The sequence below is a fragment of the Populus trichocarpa genome, chromosome 16 (assembly GCF_000002775.5).
Source record: "Populus trichocarpa isolate Nisqually-1 chromosome 16, P.trichocarpa_v4.1, whole genome shotgun sequence".
Lineage (NCBI taxonomy): Eukaryota > Viridiplantae > Streptophyta > Magnoliopsida > Malpighiales > Salicaceae > Populus > Populus trichocarpa.
Window position 1 is genome coordinate 6,005,296 of NC_037300.2, and position 20,505 is coordinate 6,025,800.

Genomic DNA, 20,505 nt, shown 5'->3' on the forward strand with positions numbered 1-20,505 from the left:
GATGAACCATCACTCCATCAACCGCATGGTGTGATTGGTGCCATGTCATGTGCTCAGCAGTCCTTGGTGACATGAATAACCTCTGCAGTCTAGGTGTGATTGGGAAGTATCTAAGTTTTTTATATGCCACGAGAGTCTTCCCTCTACCAGTTCTGGGTTTGTAACAGGAATGCCCGCACGTCATGCACTCGGTCATCTCGGCATTTTCAAGGTAGTATAACATGCAGAAGTTAGGGCATATATCAATTTTCTGGTATCCTAAACCGAGGGGTTTCATCATGGACTTGGCAGCATAGAAGTTCTCTTTCAGCCTGTTCCCTTCAGGTAAAATGCTTCTCGCCCATTCAATAATCTTGTCATAACCGGCCTCACTCAACCCGTGATCTGACTTGATGGTGAACACCTGTGCTACGGCTGATAATTTACTGTGGTTCGTGCAGCCATCCCATAATGGTTCGTCAGAATCTCTCAACAGATCAAAAAACCTTGCTGCATCTGCATTAGGTTCTTCTTCTACGATTGGACATCCCCTGACATTATCTTCACTCATTCTCATTACATCCATAACCATATTCCTGTAAGGATTACTGTTCTTATTTCCAACTTCATGCATGTTACTAGCACTAGAAGTTGACCCAACCACCTGTTCTTCCATGCTCTCATCAGGAACAAATAGTTCTCCGTGAGCATACCAACACAGGTAATCTTCCATGAACCCTTTGGTTAGAAGATGCATCGTTACAACATCTTGATGCAGAAACTTTAAATTTTTACACTTCCTGCATGGACACCTAATACCGCCATCAGTAAAATTCCTCGGAATAGATGTTGCGAAATTAATAAAACCCCGGACACCGTTACAATAATCCATCCTCCGCAATCCTTGGGGTGAGTCCCGATACATCCATGAACGATCATCCATGACTTCTATTGAACCTCTATAAAACATAACAAAAATATTGGTTTTCCCCGACATTATCCAACAAACTAAAACAACACTTATGTTAAATATTCATTATCAATTATCAACTATCAACGTTCATACATACAAATTTATACATATATAAATTTACAGAATTAATCACAACTTCGAAATATAATTGATAACAATTAAACAAGACACTTAAACAAGCTATTAATTATTTATTTCATCACAACGACACATTTAATTCGGTGTAATTCAAACAAAATTTCAACAATTTACAAACAAATATAATTTGACAAAATCTAAAACAACCTATAACAACTACAAAATTATACATTCATACTACAAGTTTCTTTGACAAATAACAATTAAACAAGTACAAACGTTAACAAAATACATATACTAAAACAATAAAATTCACAATTAAATATTAAAACTAAAAAGGATAGATTTACTTACAAAAAAATGATAAAATCTACAAGAAACGGATATTGTGACCACGTACAAGATATAAGAAACTTGAGTGCTCGTGTTGAGAATAGTGGAGAGTTTGGGATGGGTGTTTGGCTGCAGTTTGGGAGGAGTTTGGGAGGGGAGAGGTGGGATGGGAAAGAAGAAGAAGGAGAAACAGAGGATGAGAGTGTCGGCAGATGGGTGCATATAATGGTTTTTTCCGACGGAATCACCGACGGATTCCTTCCGTCGGTGATGTCGTCGGTGACAGCGCCACGTCACTGTACGGCTATCACAGTTTGAATCCCTCGGTACTTTCCGTCGGTAAAATCGCCTGACGTCACCATGCCGTTGCGTATTTCCAGACGAAATGTATATTTCGTCGGTGAAACCGACGGTATATACCGACGGAAATATTCCGTCGGTATATACCGAGGGAAGTACCGACAGAATCATTCCGTCGGTATATACCGACAGATTTTGAGACGGAATTATTTCCGTCGGTATAAATTACCGACGGAAAAATTCCGTCGGTAATTCCGTTGCTTTTCTCCAGTTTTCTGGTAGTGAAATAGGTGTCGGCGGTGGTAGCTGCATGGAAACTAAAAATGTATTCCATATTGTCGAATAAACATTCCACTTTTAAATGGATGTTTGAAAAGTTATATATATACAGGTATTATAGTTTAAAATATTTTTTATTTAAAAATATATTAAAATAATATTGTTTTTAATTTTTAAAAATTATTGTTAACAGTAACCCATCTAAACGATCTGAAAATATAAAAAACAATTATTAAAAAATATAATTTCAGCTGTATTCCTCAACCATCATTTTTTTTTTCACTCTTCCTCATCGTTAAAATCTTGATGAGAGTGAGACCACAGGTCACGAATTAATTAAAAGATGTTGCAATATGACACCCCCCTATTAAACAAATGCTGATACAACCACGACTTGTTAGCAAGATGATTTTCTTTTTGTATTGTGATACGTAAAGGGTTGTTTAGAACAAAGTAAAAAAGAAAAGCTGAGATCTTTTTATTCAAATATAATATTTTTTTTATTTAGAAAGCTGGAAAAATAGTTTTTTAGTTTTCTGAATTTACATTAAGTTTGGAAAATGTATTTTAAAGATTCTTCATGAATTGTTCTTACGATTTTTTCATTGTTTTCTAAATAAAAAAGTGATATAAACAATATAAATATTGTATATATAAACACTTTTTAGCAATGCAAAAGATTAAAAATATTTTTTTTATATTTTGATATTTAATTAGTGTCGTAAATTTAATTATATTTAATTATGACTATATTTAATTATGACGTGAAAATCTAGTTGATAATATAACTTTTTTATAATAACTCTTAATTTGAATAAATAAAACTAATATTCTAAAATTAGATTATCATAAACATGAAAATATTAAGATGACTATATAAATTATGGTTATATTCTTTTTATGAAAAGTAGTTGTGATCTAAATATATTCTTTAATATTTTTTAGAAAAACAATCTTCTTTTTTTAACAAAATGAACCTGTGTTTCTATTTTTTTATAGAGAAATAAAAATTTAAAAAAAAATTGAAAAGGAAAAAGAAAAATAGTTTTATGTTAGTGAACAAACCCTAAGAGATTGATCAAGAAAGCAAGTTGAGCAGCTTCCGAATGGATTCCTAGTGAAATAAATAGGGTTGTTTCTATTTAATGTGTACCCCTTAAAATGAACAGTAGCAAGTGTATTGAAACCCCAAATTCAAAACCCTGTTTGACAGTAGCAAGTTGAGTCTACTAGTCTTAATTGCATCATATATATATATATATATATATATATATCCGTAACAAATATATTCATACAAGGCCGGTCGACGTCTCATACAAGTTTTGGGAATTTAGGGTTATGATTAAGATTTGGATAAGAAAAAAGAAAGTTGTTGGTGATTAATTGCTAGTTTTTTTTTAATTATAAAATTATAATATTTAATATAAGAGCTATTTAGTCATTAAGTACTAAAAATGATAAATTTATAAATAATTAGACTTTTTATTAAAAAAAATTTGTTTGGAAGATATTAAGTATTGTTAGAAAATAATATAAATCATATCTCGAGACTTCACCTAATAACTTAAGCTATTAGGTTGAGATGATTTTTTGACGTGGTATCAGAGTCTTAATGACCTAGCGGTCACGAGTTCGAATCTCGCCATCCTTATTTATTTGATAAAAATTGAACACAATGTATTGTGGGTTTGTGCAAGTTTCAAGTTCAAAGGATTTTCCCTTAATTAAGAGAGTGTGTTAGAGAATAATATAAATCATATCTTGAGACCTCACTTAACAGTTTAAGCTTTTAGGTTGAATTTGTTTATTAATATGGTATCAGAGCCTTAATAACCAAACGGTCATGATTCGAATCTCACCATCCTCATTTATTTGATAAAAATTAAGTTCAAGGTAATGTGAACTTGTGCAAGTTTCAAGTAGGGGTGAGCAAAAAAACCGAAAAACCGATTTAACCGAGAAAACCGAAAAAAAATTAACCGAAAAAACCGAACCGGTACAAAAAACCGATTGAACCGGTTAAAATATTAAGGAAAATGTCTGGTCCGGTTCGGTTTCCGGTTTTGGTGTGCCTGAACCGGCCAACCCGAACCGAACCGAACCGGTTCGGTTTAAAAATGAAAAAAATAAAATAAAGTAATAAACCAAGCGTGGGCCACCCCTCCCTTCCATTAGCCAACCCTAGCAGAACTTTATCATTTCTTTCCCTTGCACACAGCCGCCCTCTCCCTTGTTTAAGTCTTTGAATGCTTTCACAGTGAAGGGTCCCTTCATTCACAACCCCAATGCTCTCTTTGTCTCTCATCTCTCAACGTGAAGGAAAAGTAAAGATTACAGGTAAAGCTTTAATATTTCCTTTCAACATTTGAGTAAAATTTGTCTTCTTCTCTTCCAATCTTCCATGCTTTCTGTCTCTCATCTCTCGTCTCTCAAACTTGCCATGTCAAAGATGAATTGCTGATGATTCTTCCATTGATTTACTTGATTCTCCTTCATGGGTCACGGCTTTTAACAGATCCCATCTCGATTGCCAAAGAGGGATTATTTCGGGTCTAGAAGCTGAAGAGTGTCCAGAAAAATCAAAGCAGTGATTGCTAAGAATTGATACTGTTTTTTTGCAATTATTTTTTCCTTTGCAAGAAGTTGTAACAACGAGAACAACGTTGTTGATTCTTACAGGATGGCATCTTGGCATTGCAGTTCTGTTTGAACCGGTTTGGAAGGGAAACAAACCGAACCGAACCGAACCGAAATTAATCGGTTGAACCAGTTTTCGGTTCGGTTCGGTTCAAAAACTAAAAAAAAAAAAAACAGTTTGGTTGTTTATTTTGGTCCAAAACCGGACCGAACCGAAAATGTTCAGCCCTAGTTTCAAGTTAGGGCTTTCACTTGAAGTGGTATAAGAGCCTTGATGACCAAGCGGTCACGAGGTAATGTGGACCTGTGCACAAGGGCGGAGCCGGGAATTTTTCCTGCCCTGGGCTATTAAATAAATATATAAATATTTTTTAAGATCAATTATTAATTCATATATATGAATTTTTAAAGTTAACAGTAAAATTTTAATTTAAATACACTACCCAAAATATTAAAAAATAAATTTGAAAGTACATAAAATTGAAGTGAAAGTAAAAATAAATTCACTATTAAAGTTACATCCTTTGATGTTTTGTGAAATATAATTCATTTATAATCGAATCTAAATCGATATTGTAACAACCCTTCAACCGGGATAAAATAACAATCTCATGCCAACTGGAAAATAAAGTAATTAAATTTTTTTCCCTCTCTCAATTCCTTCTTCCTTCACTTGATTCTTTCTTAGATTAGTGTTTTATAAGTTAGACTTTGTAAGTTTACAAAGTTATTCTCTCACTTTTCTTTTCTTTTTTTGGATTTTTTTTTTATGTTTTTCCCTTACTTTTCTCTATTTCTCTCTAACCTTTTATTTTCTTTCTTTTTCTATTCTGCTTCTACCTAGTCGGCAACATATAAAAGGAAGGAAAAGCTGATTTGTTTTATTTTTTAATGTCAAATAACCATTTTACTCTTAATGAGTTGTTTTGCTTTTATTTGACGGGTTTTTTTTGTTAGCACTACCAAGCTCCGTTCATCCTAAAATGTTAACCATATTTTGTTAAATATATTTTAAGATCCCTCGTAATATTTCAGGTCAATCTGATGGTCGGATTGAAAATTACGCCCAATAACGTACGTAAAACTGGTCAAATTATAATTTTTCATCAAATTTCTGAATTTCTCAAAAAATTCTGAAATTTTAACTCAAGCTAAAACATCATATTAGAAGGCTTCACGTAAATTTTCAGAATTTTTTGATAACTCAATCGAGAATTATGAATTATTTTTTACATAAAACTAGTCAAAAAATATTAATAAAATCTTGACCTGGGCTACAGCCCACCCCAGCCCTTAATATACCTCTCCCTTGCCTGTGCAAGTTTCAAGCCAGCATATAAAATTCAGAACATAAATTATAATTTTTCACTAAGACACCAGGAGTGATTTTTCCAAAAAGATTGTAACCAAAGAGCAACAAAATTACAACATTGAAGCATGTAAATTATAAAAGTCGATGGCACATAAGTATTTTCTTCTTAATTAATTAAGAAATGTGAAGAATATTGCGGGTAAACTATTTACCAAAGCCATTATCCCTTTTCTAATCTCAATATATATAGGTATTCAATATTATCCGGTTAAGTTATCCATATTATAAGTATTATAATGTAGATGTGTTCTTTAACTTAAATCTTGTAAGTGTTGTAAATGGTTAGAGAAGAATATAAATTATATTTTAAAATTTTATATAATAATTCAAGTTATTGGGTTGAATTAGTTTTTTAATATAATATTATAATTTTAATGATCAAGCGGTTACGAATTCAAATTTTATCATTCTTATTTATTTGATAAAAATTAAGCACAGAGTAATGTAAGCTTATGTAAATTTCAAGTTCAAAAAGCTTTCACTTGAGAAGGTGTGTTATAAAATAATATAAATTATATTTTAAAATCTTATTTAACAGCTTAAATTATTGAGTTGAATTGGTTACTTTACACAAATAAAGAAAAATAATAAAATTTAGTCATATATATATATAATGAACTGGTCTTGTGCGAAAACACGATTGCATAATAATATTGCAGACATCCATCTCTCTTATTTAGTACAATAACCAGAAAAGGGCAGACATTGGAGAATCGTCACTCCTTATTTCATTTTTGGGAGAAAGATCGGTGCATTATTATGGTAATTACAGCAACAGCATGCTTGAAATCTAACCAATCACAGGGACGCGAGTAACAATTCTGTTTTGGTCAATCCAAACACGAACCCTAGAGCAAGAGAAATCTTTAGTCACTGGTGTTCCTTCCAGCACGACTTGAGTGTCTACGTAAGGGTTCTGCGTCTCAATTGTCACTACAGCAACCCTTGCTTGTGCTCCAAGGAGCTCTGGCCATGAACTCTTACCTGCAAATTAATGAAAAGACATTTTTGTTACAACACACGCACCTTCCATTAGCAAATGCCATTAATCCTGAACTATGAGTTTATTCATAATTACCTTGACAGTCTGATGCCATATCTCTGATCTTCTTCCCTCTCTTACTTCTGTGATGTTGCTGTACATGTGAGACCCTGATATTGGGTATTTATAGAGCAACATTCAGTAGTTTGTGCTTGACGGGAACTGAGCTTTTAGCCATTACATTCAAAATTCAATCCTGTGCAGCTAAACGAGAAATTGGACCTCCCACATTTAGACGATTTTCTTGCTGGATTAATCATTCAAAACTTATCCTTTTCAGCTTCAACAATTAATGTATAGGTAGTTGAAAGTTCTGCGTGCTGTTTTTTTTTTCTTCCTTTTTTATGGTTTTAGTTAATAAAAAAGTCATGATTTCTTGTGAAATTCCATGTTGATCCAGTACTTGTACACATATCTAGCCGAAACATTTTACTTTGATTTGTTCTATTTCTCATGGACCTTAATGGCTTATGCGTCAGAGTGCAAACTTCGGACTCCACACTAGCATTCAGCAATGGTAGGCATTATTCTTGTAATTAAAAAATACAGTGTGTACGTATGCCTTTTCCTGTCCCTTGGTTTATTTGACCGGAATACGTCAAGAGTATTGCAGCCATCACGTAACACATACAATTATGAACTCAAAGCGTTGCTGCAGGCATTGAAAGATAAAGTTCCACTCAGCTGAAAACCGAAGATGAACCAGAATTGCAGCAATTGGCTATGATAGAACGAAACAAAAGGAGAAAAAATATACCTATTTTAATTCTTCTATTTTTGGTCAATTTCCCACTAAATTGGGAAAATATATGCCAAATTAGGCCCGTAGCAAAAAAGTCAATCTTCTTCCTTGTGAGGTAATTGATACATTTGGAAAACAATTATCGATTTGTCCATTTCGACCCCACATCTCAATTATCGAGGAAATTAATCTGATCCTTAACGAGATCTAATTATATAACGGCTGAGCAAATTTTTTTATAAATAGTTTACAAGCAAACGTTTTATTTGTCACGAGTCTCATGATCACGCTTGCCCAGTACAATATTTTCCATAGTTATGACATTCGGACTATCAGGTCGACTCTCTAAACTAGCTTGGGGTCTGGAATTTATTGTATTATTGAAAAATAAATGAAAAAAATTCATTTTAAAAGCTTTTTAAAAAAAAAATGAGTTTACTTGAATTAACTCAATTGACCCACAATCTAAACTTAAATTGGATTAAGCCTCTAGTTGGATTTTAGAACTTTACAAGTTTCACCTCAATAATACTTTTGACATAAATCATGACTATTACAAAAAAATCAAAATCTGATTAGGGTAACACTCAACAAGACATAGTGCACCATGGATTCACACAATATTTTTTTTTTGTTCTTAAAGTATTTTTTATTTAAATCACTGAACTTTTTTTAAGAAAAAAATGTTCTTCCACGTTGCGTTGACTAGAAATTGAGTCTGATAACTTGTTTCAATTAACTTATCATAGAGTTCTCGCAATGTCAAAAAAAATTGATATTAAGTTAATACTCGATTTGACAAAATAAAATTTAATCTTATTATTTAAAACAAATTAAAACTTTGGGGACCAAAGTTTAACACTAAAAAAGGGAAGGGTTTTTTTCTTTAATTTTACAATTAATGAGGCACAGATTTTAAAATTTGTCCCAAAGGTTTTTCCATTTTTTATCTCTTTTTATTGAAATTTTAACATTTCAATCTTAAATCTTATTTATTTTGCGTTTCAGTTCTTAATTTTTATGAAAAGAAAGAGCCATTAAAAAAAAAACAAAAAATTGTTAGTTGTCTATATTTTGACAATCAAAAAAGTTGGTTTTAGTATCAATAGATTCTATTTGACAAGTAAAATTATATTTAGGTATTTTTTAACTTACAGAAAAAATAGATTAGGGCTCAGATTTTTTTAATTTGGGTTATTTTTGTATTTTTACCTTTTAAAGGTTTTTTTAAAATTAGATATAGATTTATTGAGATTTATAAGATATAGGTGTTGTGAGGTGGAAAAAAAGTATTTTAAATCCAAAGAGTTGGGACTAGACTCTAGGGGACCACATATCGTCTACTATCTTTAAAAGCATTCATGACAACGCATCATCTTCCCATTTTAAGGGTGAAAAACATGTGGCCAAGCAAGCAAGCAAACGCATTTGGCCTTCTTTTTAAGAGGTCAGGTGTAATGGCTCATTTAGGCCTAAATGTATGGTTTTTTTTTTCCTTTATATTTTTTTTTCTTTCAATCTTTATTAAGATTCATTAAAATAAAATTAATATATTTGAGATATTATTTTATTAGATAATATTCAGTTATTTATTTATTTTCAAATTAGATTATAGCTTTTTTTAATAGTAGAAGCATTCTCTTTTGAATTGGCCTTTGTGATGTTTTTTTTCTTAAATTTTATTTGGTTGGTTACTCTACATGTTTATTTTTATTATTGTATAAATGAATAAAAAATAGATTTCAAAAAACAAAGTTGTTAAACTCAATTGAATCCATTACTCAGTCATGTATTTAGTAAGTTAACACAGGTTAATATGATTGATCCAAAAAACTATCATCTTAATTTTTTAAAAAAAAAAGAGAGAGTAATGATGACCCTATCTTGAAATCTCTTTAAAGTCAAATCATATTTTAACCCGGTCAACTAGGTTATTTTTGGACATGTTAGGTCAATGATATATCAAGCCAACTCTCACCTAATTTAATTTGAATCATAGACAAAACAAGAAGCTAGGTCGGGAATCTCTATATTGACCAACCAAGCGAAGATAGTTTAATAACACGTCTCAAAAGTTCCTCTCAACAACACCTTGAGCATTGTATTATACTTTTATTTTTTTAATACATTCATCTTTAAATTATCATAATATTATTTTGTTATTAACATTTTCTTTTATGATTATGCTAAAATATTGTCAATAAACAAATAAAATGGTCAAAAAATACCAAAAATAATTAAGCATGTTAAGGGGATAAAGGGGTTTTAATTAAAGGAATATTTTTTATCTTTATTTTAAAATTTCAAATTTGATTTATGTTTTTTTTTCCTCATATCTGTTCTGGTTGTTTTGATTTTTATTAATTGGAGAACATAGAACATAAAAGTTGTTTTTTTAAAAAATATTAATAAGAAAATGAGAAATTATCCTAGCAAATTATTTGGTTTTAATGGAATGTAAATTCTTACTTTTCTTAATAAGAAAGTATTTTCATATAATTAAACAAAAAAAAAATTGAAGGGCTCTTTACAACATGAGATCAAATGTATTAATTTGTATCTATCTCTCAATCTACTAACTTGGTCTTTAGTTAGCGTTAACAATTCTTTTTAATATTTATTGAAAAACATAATCCTTAATTTATTTTACTAAATGAATGCATCAAATTTTAATTTCACTTTTAAAATTTTTCTTGATACTAGAAAATGTGTTAACAACAAAAACAGATTTTGTTGTGTTAAAAACACTTTAAATATATTCAGCAATGTAGCATATGTTAAATAGCTAGTGTAATATTATAATAAAAACAACATATAAAATGTGTCATAACTTTCAATATCCTCTGTGATAATTTTTCTTAATTTTCAATATCCTCTGTGACAATTTTTCTTAAACAATAAATAACAAGCTCAATAAAAGTTCTCGTTAACTAAAAACCTAAAATATCTAGGGGAATTTTTCAAGTTCTACACTATTTATATGAATAATGAAGTACTTAGTTTTTTTTTTCAAACTTTTTTCTTCAAATTAAATCCTTTTATAGCCTAATTAGATGACATTAGGTTCTAAATTATGATAAAAATATCAAATTAAAAAATAGAGGACTTAAATGTAAAATACACAGAAAATACATGGCTCACTCTAAATTTGTGACTATTTTCATTTTGGTTAAAAAGTTTATTTTGTTTATTTTTTAATTCTTGAATTTGAGAGAGAAGACAAAAAATTACTGCAAAATAATAGAAAAGAGAGAGTTATTTATTGTGATTTTGGCAATTAAAAAAGTCAAGCTTGGTATCAAAGGGTTATATTCAACGAGATCGGTTTGATGGTGATAGTTTTTTCCTCTAAACATGACGAGATCAACATATTGGGTTTGATTTTAATTTTTGAGATTAGATGATTTTTAAAAAAATTATTTTGGAGTGTTTTGGGATCTGATGAGTGATTTTTATGTGTTTTTGGATGATAATATGTTGAAATATAAATTTTTAGAGAAAAAAGGTCTCTTCCTAATTTTTTTAGCCATTAAAGTAGTGGCTAGATTCTAAATTAAAATAAATAGATATGTCATCTATTAATTTTTTTAAAAAATAAAACAGATGACATATCATTACTAAAAAAAATAATAATAAAAAAGGCTAGCCAGGAGCTTTTAGGCGGGGTTAAACTTTTTAATTCAAGCCAGGCGCATGTTTAGCTCGCTTTATTTTTATTAATTTAAATTTAAATTTTTTTTTACAATTAATTTATTAATTTAAAATATTATTAAATTATTAAATTATTGAATTAATTAAGAATATATTCTGGATGTTATTTTATTTAATCCATTTAATTTTATTTTTATTTTCAAATAAGAATATAACAGTTTTTTTAATAATATTAGCAAGTTTTTTTACGACCCATCATTATTTAAAAAAAATATTATCTAATTATTTTTTCATTAGCATATATTTTTATTGTCATATAATTATATAAAAATTGTTTCAGCAAAATGATGTTATTAAGTCTAATCTAATTCATAACTTGAATTATCGGTTTGATAAGTTAGATCAAGTTGATCTAAATTGACCGAAAATATCATCATCTCGCTATTAAAAAAATTATACTTCATATACATTGAATTTTAAATTCATTCTCAAGATTTTACTATCAAAACTTTTTTTAATATGACCAATTACTCTAATATCATCAAAGCAAAGACATCTCCTTTGCTCATAAAAAGGAAAAACACATAGTGTATATCTATTAAAATCCATGCTAACTTTTCAATCTTTAATTCCTAACAACAGTTAATAAAGAACTACTAGTAGTAGTTATTAGTTTATTGATTGTGCTTTGCAGCTTAGATTAATTTTTTAACATAAAAAATAATATTTGATTCATCAAAAAGTTTTTTGATATTATTTATTTAGCTTGAATTTTAAATTAAATTATGTGAGATTTGTTTCATGTGACCTTGTTTATTTGGCAAGCTCAAGAAAAAATCAACTCAATAATAAAAAATAAAATTCAATAAAAACATCATAGTAAAATATAAAAATTGAAAAAGATAAAAATAAAAGGGTCAATAACTAAAAAAATCAATGAAATTGATAAACAAAAACCATTAAACAAAAAAAAAGTAAAAAAACTTTTATTATATTATAAAAAAATACAAAAATAATTTACTATCAAATTTAATACTAAAAGATAATTATATAAAAAATTATATTACTAAGTTACAACTAGATGCTGGCAACAAAATGGTTAAAAAAATATATTTGACTAGTTTAGAATTCATAAAAACTATTAAACCACCTCTTTAACGTTTTTCAGTTATTAGTAGAGGGGCATTGTATCAATGAAGTGTTGGTCTAGTGGTTAAGACACTGCTATATCCCTGCAAGGGTGAGAGCACAAGTTTGATTCCTAGAAAGCGCACTTATTGGGAAAGACAACCACGAATCTTGAACGGGACTAGTCTCATCCTTTAAAATGGTGTGAGCAAGGTTGTTAAAATCGCGAGTTGACTCTTAAAATCTTACGATTTTACGAGTCAACATGTATATAACATGTCAAATCGGGTTAAAACTCGAAATCGGTCAAAATCGGTTAAACTCGATTAAAATCGGTAAAATCGGACCGATTTTACGAGTTTGATCGATTTTGACCGAGTTTGACCGATTTCAAGTTTTAACCTGTAAAAGTTAAAAAATTTATTGTCTCCCTGTCCGAGTCCCCTGACACTCCACTACATAGTCCCCACTCTTCAGTCTCCCCTTTCCCCGTTGCCTAAATCTTAAATTTTCAATCTTAGCAGACTAACACCAGCATTAGAGGATCTTGGGTATAAGAAAGCCTTATATTGTATTTTAAACTGGGAAGGCATGATCGGAGAATCAAAACCATGGGAAGATAGAGGTAGATGGTGAGGAATCAAAGAAGTAAAATAAGAGATAGGAATACTTATATAGAGAGAAATATTGTGTTTTAGACTAACCATTTGTTAACTACAAAGAGAGACGACAAAGACTCAGAGAGAACTTGAAATACATGTCTTGCTTGGTGGGATATTTGGACATTATTTCTAGGACTTGTTACTAACATAAAAAAGGTGGAAGGTGAGGTGACATGAGATTAAATTGATGTCATTTTATACATTTTTGTTCTTGTTGTCACGGGTTCACTATATTGGTCTCTGTTAATTATTTTTTTTGAAGTTGGTGATATACCTTAGAATGTTGTATCATCTCACTAGATGCCTGCAGTGTGTTTCAAGACCTGTCATCTAGAAAATGTTCTGAAACTCTATCAATAAAACATAGTTGTTCAATCTTATTTTTTTTCTTTTCGTATTTTTAAGTTATTTAAACCATGTATGAATTTTTATTTGAATTATGTATTTTAAGGTGTTTGGACATTTGTATTATTTATTTCACTTTTATTTTAATTGTGTTATATTATTATTTACTACTTGACTGAAATTGTCAATATATAATTAATTAAAATATTTTTCTTGTGATTTTACGATTCGAGTTTATATTGTATATTTCGTGTCGTGTTAAAAAAACGTTTTTAACAACCTTGAGTGTGATGATACCCGGGTAAAAAAAGAAAAAGTATAGGGGCATTGTTTTATCATAATTAATTATTATTTTATGCAATATCCCTTATTAGGACCTTGGAATAGGTATCCTTATTCGATAATGTTATCCATTATCCAATGCGGCGTTATTCTTTATTGGCCCATTAAATTAGGGCACAGCGCCTCATCCTCTTCTTTTAGATTGCAAGGTCCGCGAAAATAAAGAATCGAAAGAACTCAGCGGTTAAGAGCTGATAGGAAAAAAAAGAAATACAAGGTTTTAACATTTTTCAAGGAAAAAATCAATAATTCATAGCTCGTCCGTCTTCTTCTTCTTTTCTTCTTCATTTGTAATTTCTCAGCTCAAATTTGCGTGCTGCTAATAAGGTAAATTCTCTCTCTTCTTCTTTGATGAAGTTAATGTGAGATACTTTGGTTTTAATCGAAACTAATTGGTTATTGTCTAGAATTAGATTGTGGGTTTGGTTTCGCTGGTTCTGCTGGCTTTGTTTTTAGTTTCTTTATGTTATTTTGGAAGAACTCGTCTTTTCTTTCTTCCTTTCCTTTTTTCCTGCTAATATATAAAAAAAGAAGGATTTTTTTAATGTTTGATTTGAATTCATAATTATAAAAAGTGGTGAAGAATTAGCTCATAAATGGTAGGAATTGGATTGACTTGAACTTAATTCTTGAAAAAAATGTTATCAATTGGCGCATGAAGTAAGGTGTTTTTCAGTAGAAGCAATGTAGCTGCAAGTCCCAAAAGATTCTCGAAGATATTAAGCTTTGGGGTTTCTTAAGAGGTGAGGACGGGGGGCCTAGGTTGAAAAGGAAAAGGTTCGAATGATAATCAAGATCAGTTTGTGTCTGTTGCTTGTTATTATATTGACTATTTTTATATGGGAATATATAGCTTCTTTGTTTTTGTTTCATTACTTCATGCTTCATAATAATTATGTTTTATGATGTGAATCACTTTCGTTCAATCTCTCATTACTTGTGTTTTCTTTTTCTTTCTTTTTTCCTTTTGTTTTTTGGTTGGATGTACTGATCCGGATAGATATTTAAACTATTAAACTGGCTGTTGTTTCTTGGGCCAGTGCCAATATCTAAATTTCAAGAAATTCATCACTTCATTTTAAGTATTTTTTTCATCTGTCGAACATCATCATCATCGATCATTATCCTCTCTTTGTCATTCCTTCTTCTCTCTTGCCTGACGCTGGAGCTATTTGCTAATTTTTCGTGAGCCCTTAATTGAGTATCATTCGCATAAAACTCCTTGGATCGATATCTCATGGCACAAATTCAGTCGAGATTCTTATCCTGCAACTCCATTTGGCCTCTCATTTTGTTTCCACCTTTCCATACTTGCTTTCTTCCTGCTGTGAATGCTTCTGGCTTCTGTGCTTGCTTCACAGTTTCCTTGCAAGATTCTTTTGTTAGATACATAAGATGCCAAGATCAGGGGGAAGTGGTGCATCTGCTGATGAACCAGATATCCCTGAAAAGTCTGTCAAGCCTGAAGAGCAGGTTGACCTTGATGGTGACAATGAAGCTGAGGAGACAATGGAAGAAGAAGTTGAGTATGAAGAAGTAGAAGAGGAGGAGGAAGTGGAAGAGATAGAGGAAGAGGTTGAAGAGGAGGTAGAAGAGGAAGAAATTGAAGAGGCTGCTGATGAAGCAGATTCGAAAAAGGGCTCAGACGGTGAAGAGGAGATAGATGAGCAAAGAAAACATGCTGAGCTTCTTGCACTTCCTCCTCATGGATCAGAGGTGTATCTTGGTGGCATTCCTCCTGATGCTTCTGAAGGGGATTTGAAGGAATTCTGTGAATCTATAGGAGAAGTAACAGAGGTAACTGATCTTGTCTTTGCAAATGCCCTGTCTATGTTTCTTTTGTTTGGATGGACTAAATCTTGTATATGCTGATAGCAGGTAAGGATAATGAAGGGAAAAGATTCAAGCGAGTCAAAGGGTTATGCTTTTGTGTCTTTCAGAACAAAGGAATTGGCTTCCAAGGCCATTGAAGAGTTGAACAATACTGAGTTTAAGGTATCCTGCTTCTGAGTTCCTTTATAGATACGATATTAGTCATAGAAACATCATTTCTTCATGCTGGAAATGGAATTTGTGCTCGCTATTATCTTTCTCACTTTAGGCTGTATGAATGTTATTTTCATTTTTTATTTTTCTTGTATAAGGTATTTTGTATGAATGTTCGTTTAACTCCTGCTTTCTCTTCAGGGTAAAAAGGTAAAGTGTTCAACATCTCAAGCAAATCATAGACTGTTTATTGGCAATGTCCCAAGAAACTGGGGAGAAGAAAATATGAAGAAGGCTGTAAAAAAGATTGGGCCTGGAGTCAATTCGGTGGAATTGTTGAAGGTTTTTGTGCTTTATTTTTTTGTGTATACATGCATAGACAACGTAGTCTGATGATGAATTGTGTAGTGATCTTTCTATTTTTTCTTGGTTGCGCAGGACCCACAGAACCCGAGCCGGAATCGGGGATTTGCATTCATTGAGTATTATAATCATGCATGTGCAGAATACTCAAGAAAAAAGATGTCAAACCCAGAATTTAAACTTGATGATAATGCTCCTACTGTGAGCTGGGCAGATCCTAAAAATGCAGGATCTTCTGCTGCATCTCAGGTCTGTTGCAGTGTCATTTTTTCTTCTCCATTTTATGTAGTAGAGCTTTGTTCTGGCTATCAAAAAAGTTAGTTCATCTGCTTGAGATGCTTCTGCATTTGTCTTGTTGCCTTCTTGATTGATGCCAAACGCTCCTGTTTCTGGGATGTTGACTGGTAATGAGGAGCAGCACTTTCCCCCATCTCCAGATCCAACACTAGACCAACTTTTCCATCTGAATTGTTGCTCTTTTTTTTTAACACTTTTTTATCGATTTCTTACTTCTTAAACAATTGTTTGTGTGCAACTGCGAGTCACCGTGAAGTTATATTTATCAAATCATTTATTTTTGGGAAGTTTTTGAGTCATGGCTGACTTAATATGTTTGGTACAGGTCAAGGCAGTATATGTCAAGAATTTACCTGAAGATATTACTCAGGATGGTCTAAGGCAGCTGTTTGAGCATCACGGAAAAGTCACAAAAGTAGTTCTTCCACCTGCAAAACCAGGACATGAAAAGAGCAGATTTGGTTTTGTGCACTTTGCAGAGAGGTCAAGTGCCATGAAGGCATTGAAGAACACTGAGAAATATGAAATTGATGGTAACTTTTCCTCCTAAAATCTAGCAGTCTTTATTTACACTTATGAATGTTTTCTATTAATGACAGGTGCCTCTTCATTCGCAGGTCACGTTTTGGATTGTTCCCTTGCAAAACCTCATACTGATCAGAAGCCTTCTGGAGGGCCAAATTCACAGAATTCATCCTTGTACTCAAACTTTCCACCTCAACTTGGCTACGGTTTAGCTGGGGGTACATATGGTGGTTTCGGTGCAGGCTTTGGCGGTGCAGGCTTTGGCGCTGCTGGCTTTACACAAGTAAGCTGATGTTCTATTGTGCACCACACACACACACACACAGCACAGCACAGCACAACACCACTTTGACACATGGAACAAGCATGTGTATGGTGGTCTGCTAGGATTTATCAAGGAACAAAATATTTGAGAAGTTTGTCAACATAGAAAGTCTGAGTTATTTCAACTTTTCATTTTATGGTTTGATGCTGAAGAGTTTGTTTCATTTTTATTCATTTCAAAACAGAAATAATGATGGTTATGCTTACTAGCGAGTTAGTAAGTTACTACTGGTTGGAATTTGTCCTCTTAATGTCAATTTGTATGATTTAAGATTCACAAAATTGCTTCTAGGATTTAACAGTCGGTAACTACTTTATGCACACTATTATTGATTTTAATTCAGTATGATTATTATGATTGACAATATTTTTGAGGAACTTAGAGCCAAAGGCATACTTGAATTTACCACAATAGACATAATTAAATGACAACAATAAATGGCTTTGCATTAAGCAATGGGTTATCCTCATAATAAGTATTTTTTCAATTAAAAGTTTGCAATTAAGATTTTCATTCAAGCTGTGTAATTGATAAGGATTGATTTGTTATCTTTGTTATGAGATGTCTAGTGCGTGTATTGAAATTTTCTCAAACTTTCTGATCAAGTATATTTGCTCATTGGCATGACAAAATCCTGCAGCCTGTCATCTATGGCAGGGGACCGACTCCTGCTGGCATGGCAATGATGCCTATGCTTTTGCCTGACGGAAGGATTGGATATGTCCTGTAAGTACAGTTTTATTTTATTTACCATCAGTTGCACACCCAACAGCAACCAGATATATAAATTAAAAGTCAGTCTTCTGTGTTTTGCTATTCCATACCATGACTTGTGCACGCTCTTTCTAGTGGTTGGCTGATTGTTTGTCATCATCCTTTCATTTACTTGTTTGTCCAACAACCTCCTTTCATTGCTCCAAAATTCTTGCTGCACCTGGAATTTTTGGTATTACCTCTCTGTATTTTCATGTTGCATTAGTGATTACCTTTAAATTTATTCTAAAATGTGTGTCAAACTGCAAATTGAGCACCGCTACCATCTGACTATATCATACCCGGAGCACAATGTACATGATGATTGAGCTTACTATGTTGTGAAAAGATGTTCTATATGCTGGACTTACCAGACCAGTGATTTTAATCCATGAAAATCCTGAATTTGATTAGCTGCAGAATGATGACCTGTTAACCAAAATTTAAGATGCTTTTATTATTTTTCCACAGCCAACAGCCTGGAATGCAAGCACACAGCTCTCCGCAGCCACAGGGTGGCAGGGGTCGTGGTGCTGGCAGCTCGAGTGGTGGAAGACGTGGTAATGACCGTGGACGCAGCCGATACAACCCATACTGATTTGGTAGTGAAAATGCAAAGGGGGACAGTTAAATGTTGCTGTTCGACATTTGATTAATTGGCTGATTCGAAAAGCTTTGTACCTTGAACAGAAAAACTGACGTGCTAACACGCTACGGCTTTTGCCTTGTTTTTTTCAGACTGAACTCACAGGGCAGTCTAAGTAGTTTAATGAATTCTCAAAACTAATAGATTACATGTGTAAAAAGCGACTGAAGACAGCTTGTATTTTTATTTTATTTTTTTGTATTTTTGATGAAGCAATTGTCATTTTAACCTCGCAACTCGTCTTCTGCCTGGGCAAGGCAGCATGTTGCTCGGCCCAAAAACTCATCCAAAATTATGGGAGACATTTTTTCACACCTGATATTCCGGTGACTTGTTTTAACTATGGTATATATTACATGGTAAAAACTTAATACTCCTAATACTGGCATCATGAATAATACTTCTAGTTATGGTATTTGCGAGTATTTCACATAGAAGAGTTTGATGAATATTCTTGACTTTATCGTTGATAAATATTGGATTGAATAATACCCTTAATTCTTAGTGAAATTTTAATACACCTGGATCCGACAATATATGTGATAGCATATTAAAAATAAAAAAAAAAATCCATCAAATCTCATCACAGTAATCAAAGCTATATCTAAAGAATTCAAACATACTAAAATTATTCAAAAAATTAGTTTAAGGGTTGAAATTGACCTTCTAATCGCAAAATTATTTTATATTTTTGAAAAAGATTATAAAAAATTGAATTATGACAGTATATCTGTACTAATGATATCCATTGCAAGGATTTAGCCGAGTAAATTTATTCATCTGGTTTAATTACAAGTAGCATGAGCAACTGTCAAGTTTTGATGTTGCGGCCTGCTCCATGAGAAGACTAAACCAACTGTACTTTTAGGCAGATAACCATGTGCTCTTACGGTTTTCTTGTCCACAATGCGCAGCCCGAGCTCACAGTTCATTAGTTTTTGGAGCTTTGAATCATTTCTGCCAATCAAACCAATCTCCCCACGGTCAAATCATCAGATGCTGGAGCTAATAATAAACATTAACAAAACATTAATTAAGAGAAACTAAAAGGGTAGCTGTTTTCCGTATCAAATTTAATAATATGGTTACAGACTCATTGGAATTTAAATTGAAGCATTGAAATGATGATTTTTTCCGTATCAACATAGGAAAATTGGCCTTGCTATTGAGATTAACACAATTTTTTTTTTTAAAATTTGCAAACCACCTTTTTTAAAGAAAAAAAAATATTAACCAAAACCAAGGCGCTGTTTTGACTTATTCTTGACAGAATAATAGATAACTAAATTACCATTGAATTTAAATCTCCTTTAACTAGCATCTAAAGTTTTTTTTTTATCTTTTTTTTTTTGTTATAAGAAGGTTAGGTTAGGGTAAATTTAATATTTTACACATAAAATATTGTTTAAAATTGAAAAGTTGTCTGCATTTTTTTATCATGCAGTCACGCTCTTCAAGTGACGCGTACAACATCGTCCGACATCAAAACGTAAGCTTTCACAATGGTGTTTGAATTGTTTCGGCTCTTTATACCTACACGATGCCTGTGGCTAATGGACCTCTGATTTGACACCAATGCTTTTTTTTTCTCTCTCCTTAATTTTTGTGCTTCACTCTATAAATTTTCAAAGAAACTCTTCAATTTATTTTTCCGTTAGATTCGATCCCTATTTTTTTTATTATTATCTGTTTTATTTGAAATAATTCATAAAATTAGATTTTTTTTTAATTTGGTTACTCTTCAAAT

General features: G+C 31.7%; 1 protein-coding gene across 5 annotated transcripts; it reads left to right on the forward strand.

Annotated features, from left to right (window-relative positions):
* Window positions 1-13,977: 13,977 nt before the first annotated feature.
* Window positions 13,978-18,970, forward strand: LOC7467576 (heterogeneous nuclear ribonucleoprotein Q). Of its 5 annotated transcripts, none has more exons than XM_024587812.2 (9): window positions 13,978-14,190; window positions 15,250-15,660; window positions 15,742-15,858; window positions 16,051-16,191; window positions 16,288-16,461; window positions 16,835-17,042; window positions 17,127-17,317; window positions 18,000-18,085; window positions 18,584-18,970. In XM_024587812.2, the coding sequence occupies exons 2-9, from the start codon at window positions 15,259-15,261 to the stop codon at window positions 18,708-18,710; spliced, it is 1,446 nt and encodes a 481-aa protein (XP_024443580.1). In that variant the 5' UTR covers window positions 13,978-14,190; window positions 15,250-15,258; the 3' UTR covers window positions 18,711-18,970. The 5 variants fall into 5 exon arrangements, with proteins under 5 accessions (XP_024443580.1, XP_024443575.1, XP_024443576.1 ...); XM_024587807.2 differs by having other exon boundaries at window positions 13,979-14,190; window positions 14,864-15,660; window positions 15,739-15,858; XM_024587808.2 differs by having other exon boundaries at window positions 13,979-14,190; window positions 15,225-15,660; window positions 15,739-15,858.
* Window positions 18,971-20,505: the final 1,535 nt, after the last annotated feature.

Coding starts and splice junctions, on each gene's coding strand:
- LOC7467576 (XM_024587807.2), top strand. CDS start 15,259: ATGCCAAGATCAGGGGGAAGTGGTGCATCTGCTGATGAACCAGATATC. Junction 16,462..16,834: donor GATCTTCTGCTGCATCTCAG/GTCTGTTGCAGT, acceptor TGTTTGGTACAG/GTCAAGGCAGTATATGTCAA. Junction 18,086..18,583: donor GGAAGGATTGGATATGTCCT/GTAAGTACAGTT, acceptor ATTTTTCCACAG/CCAACAGCCTGGAATGCAAG.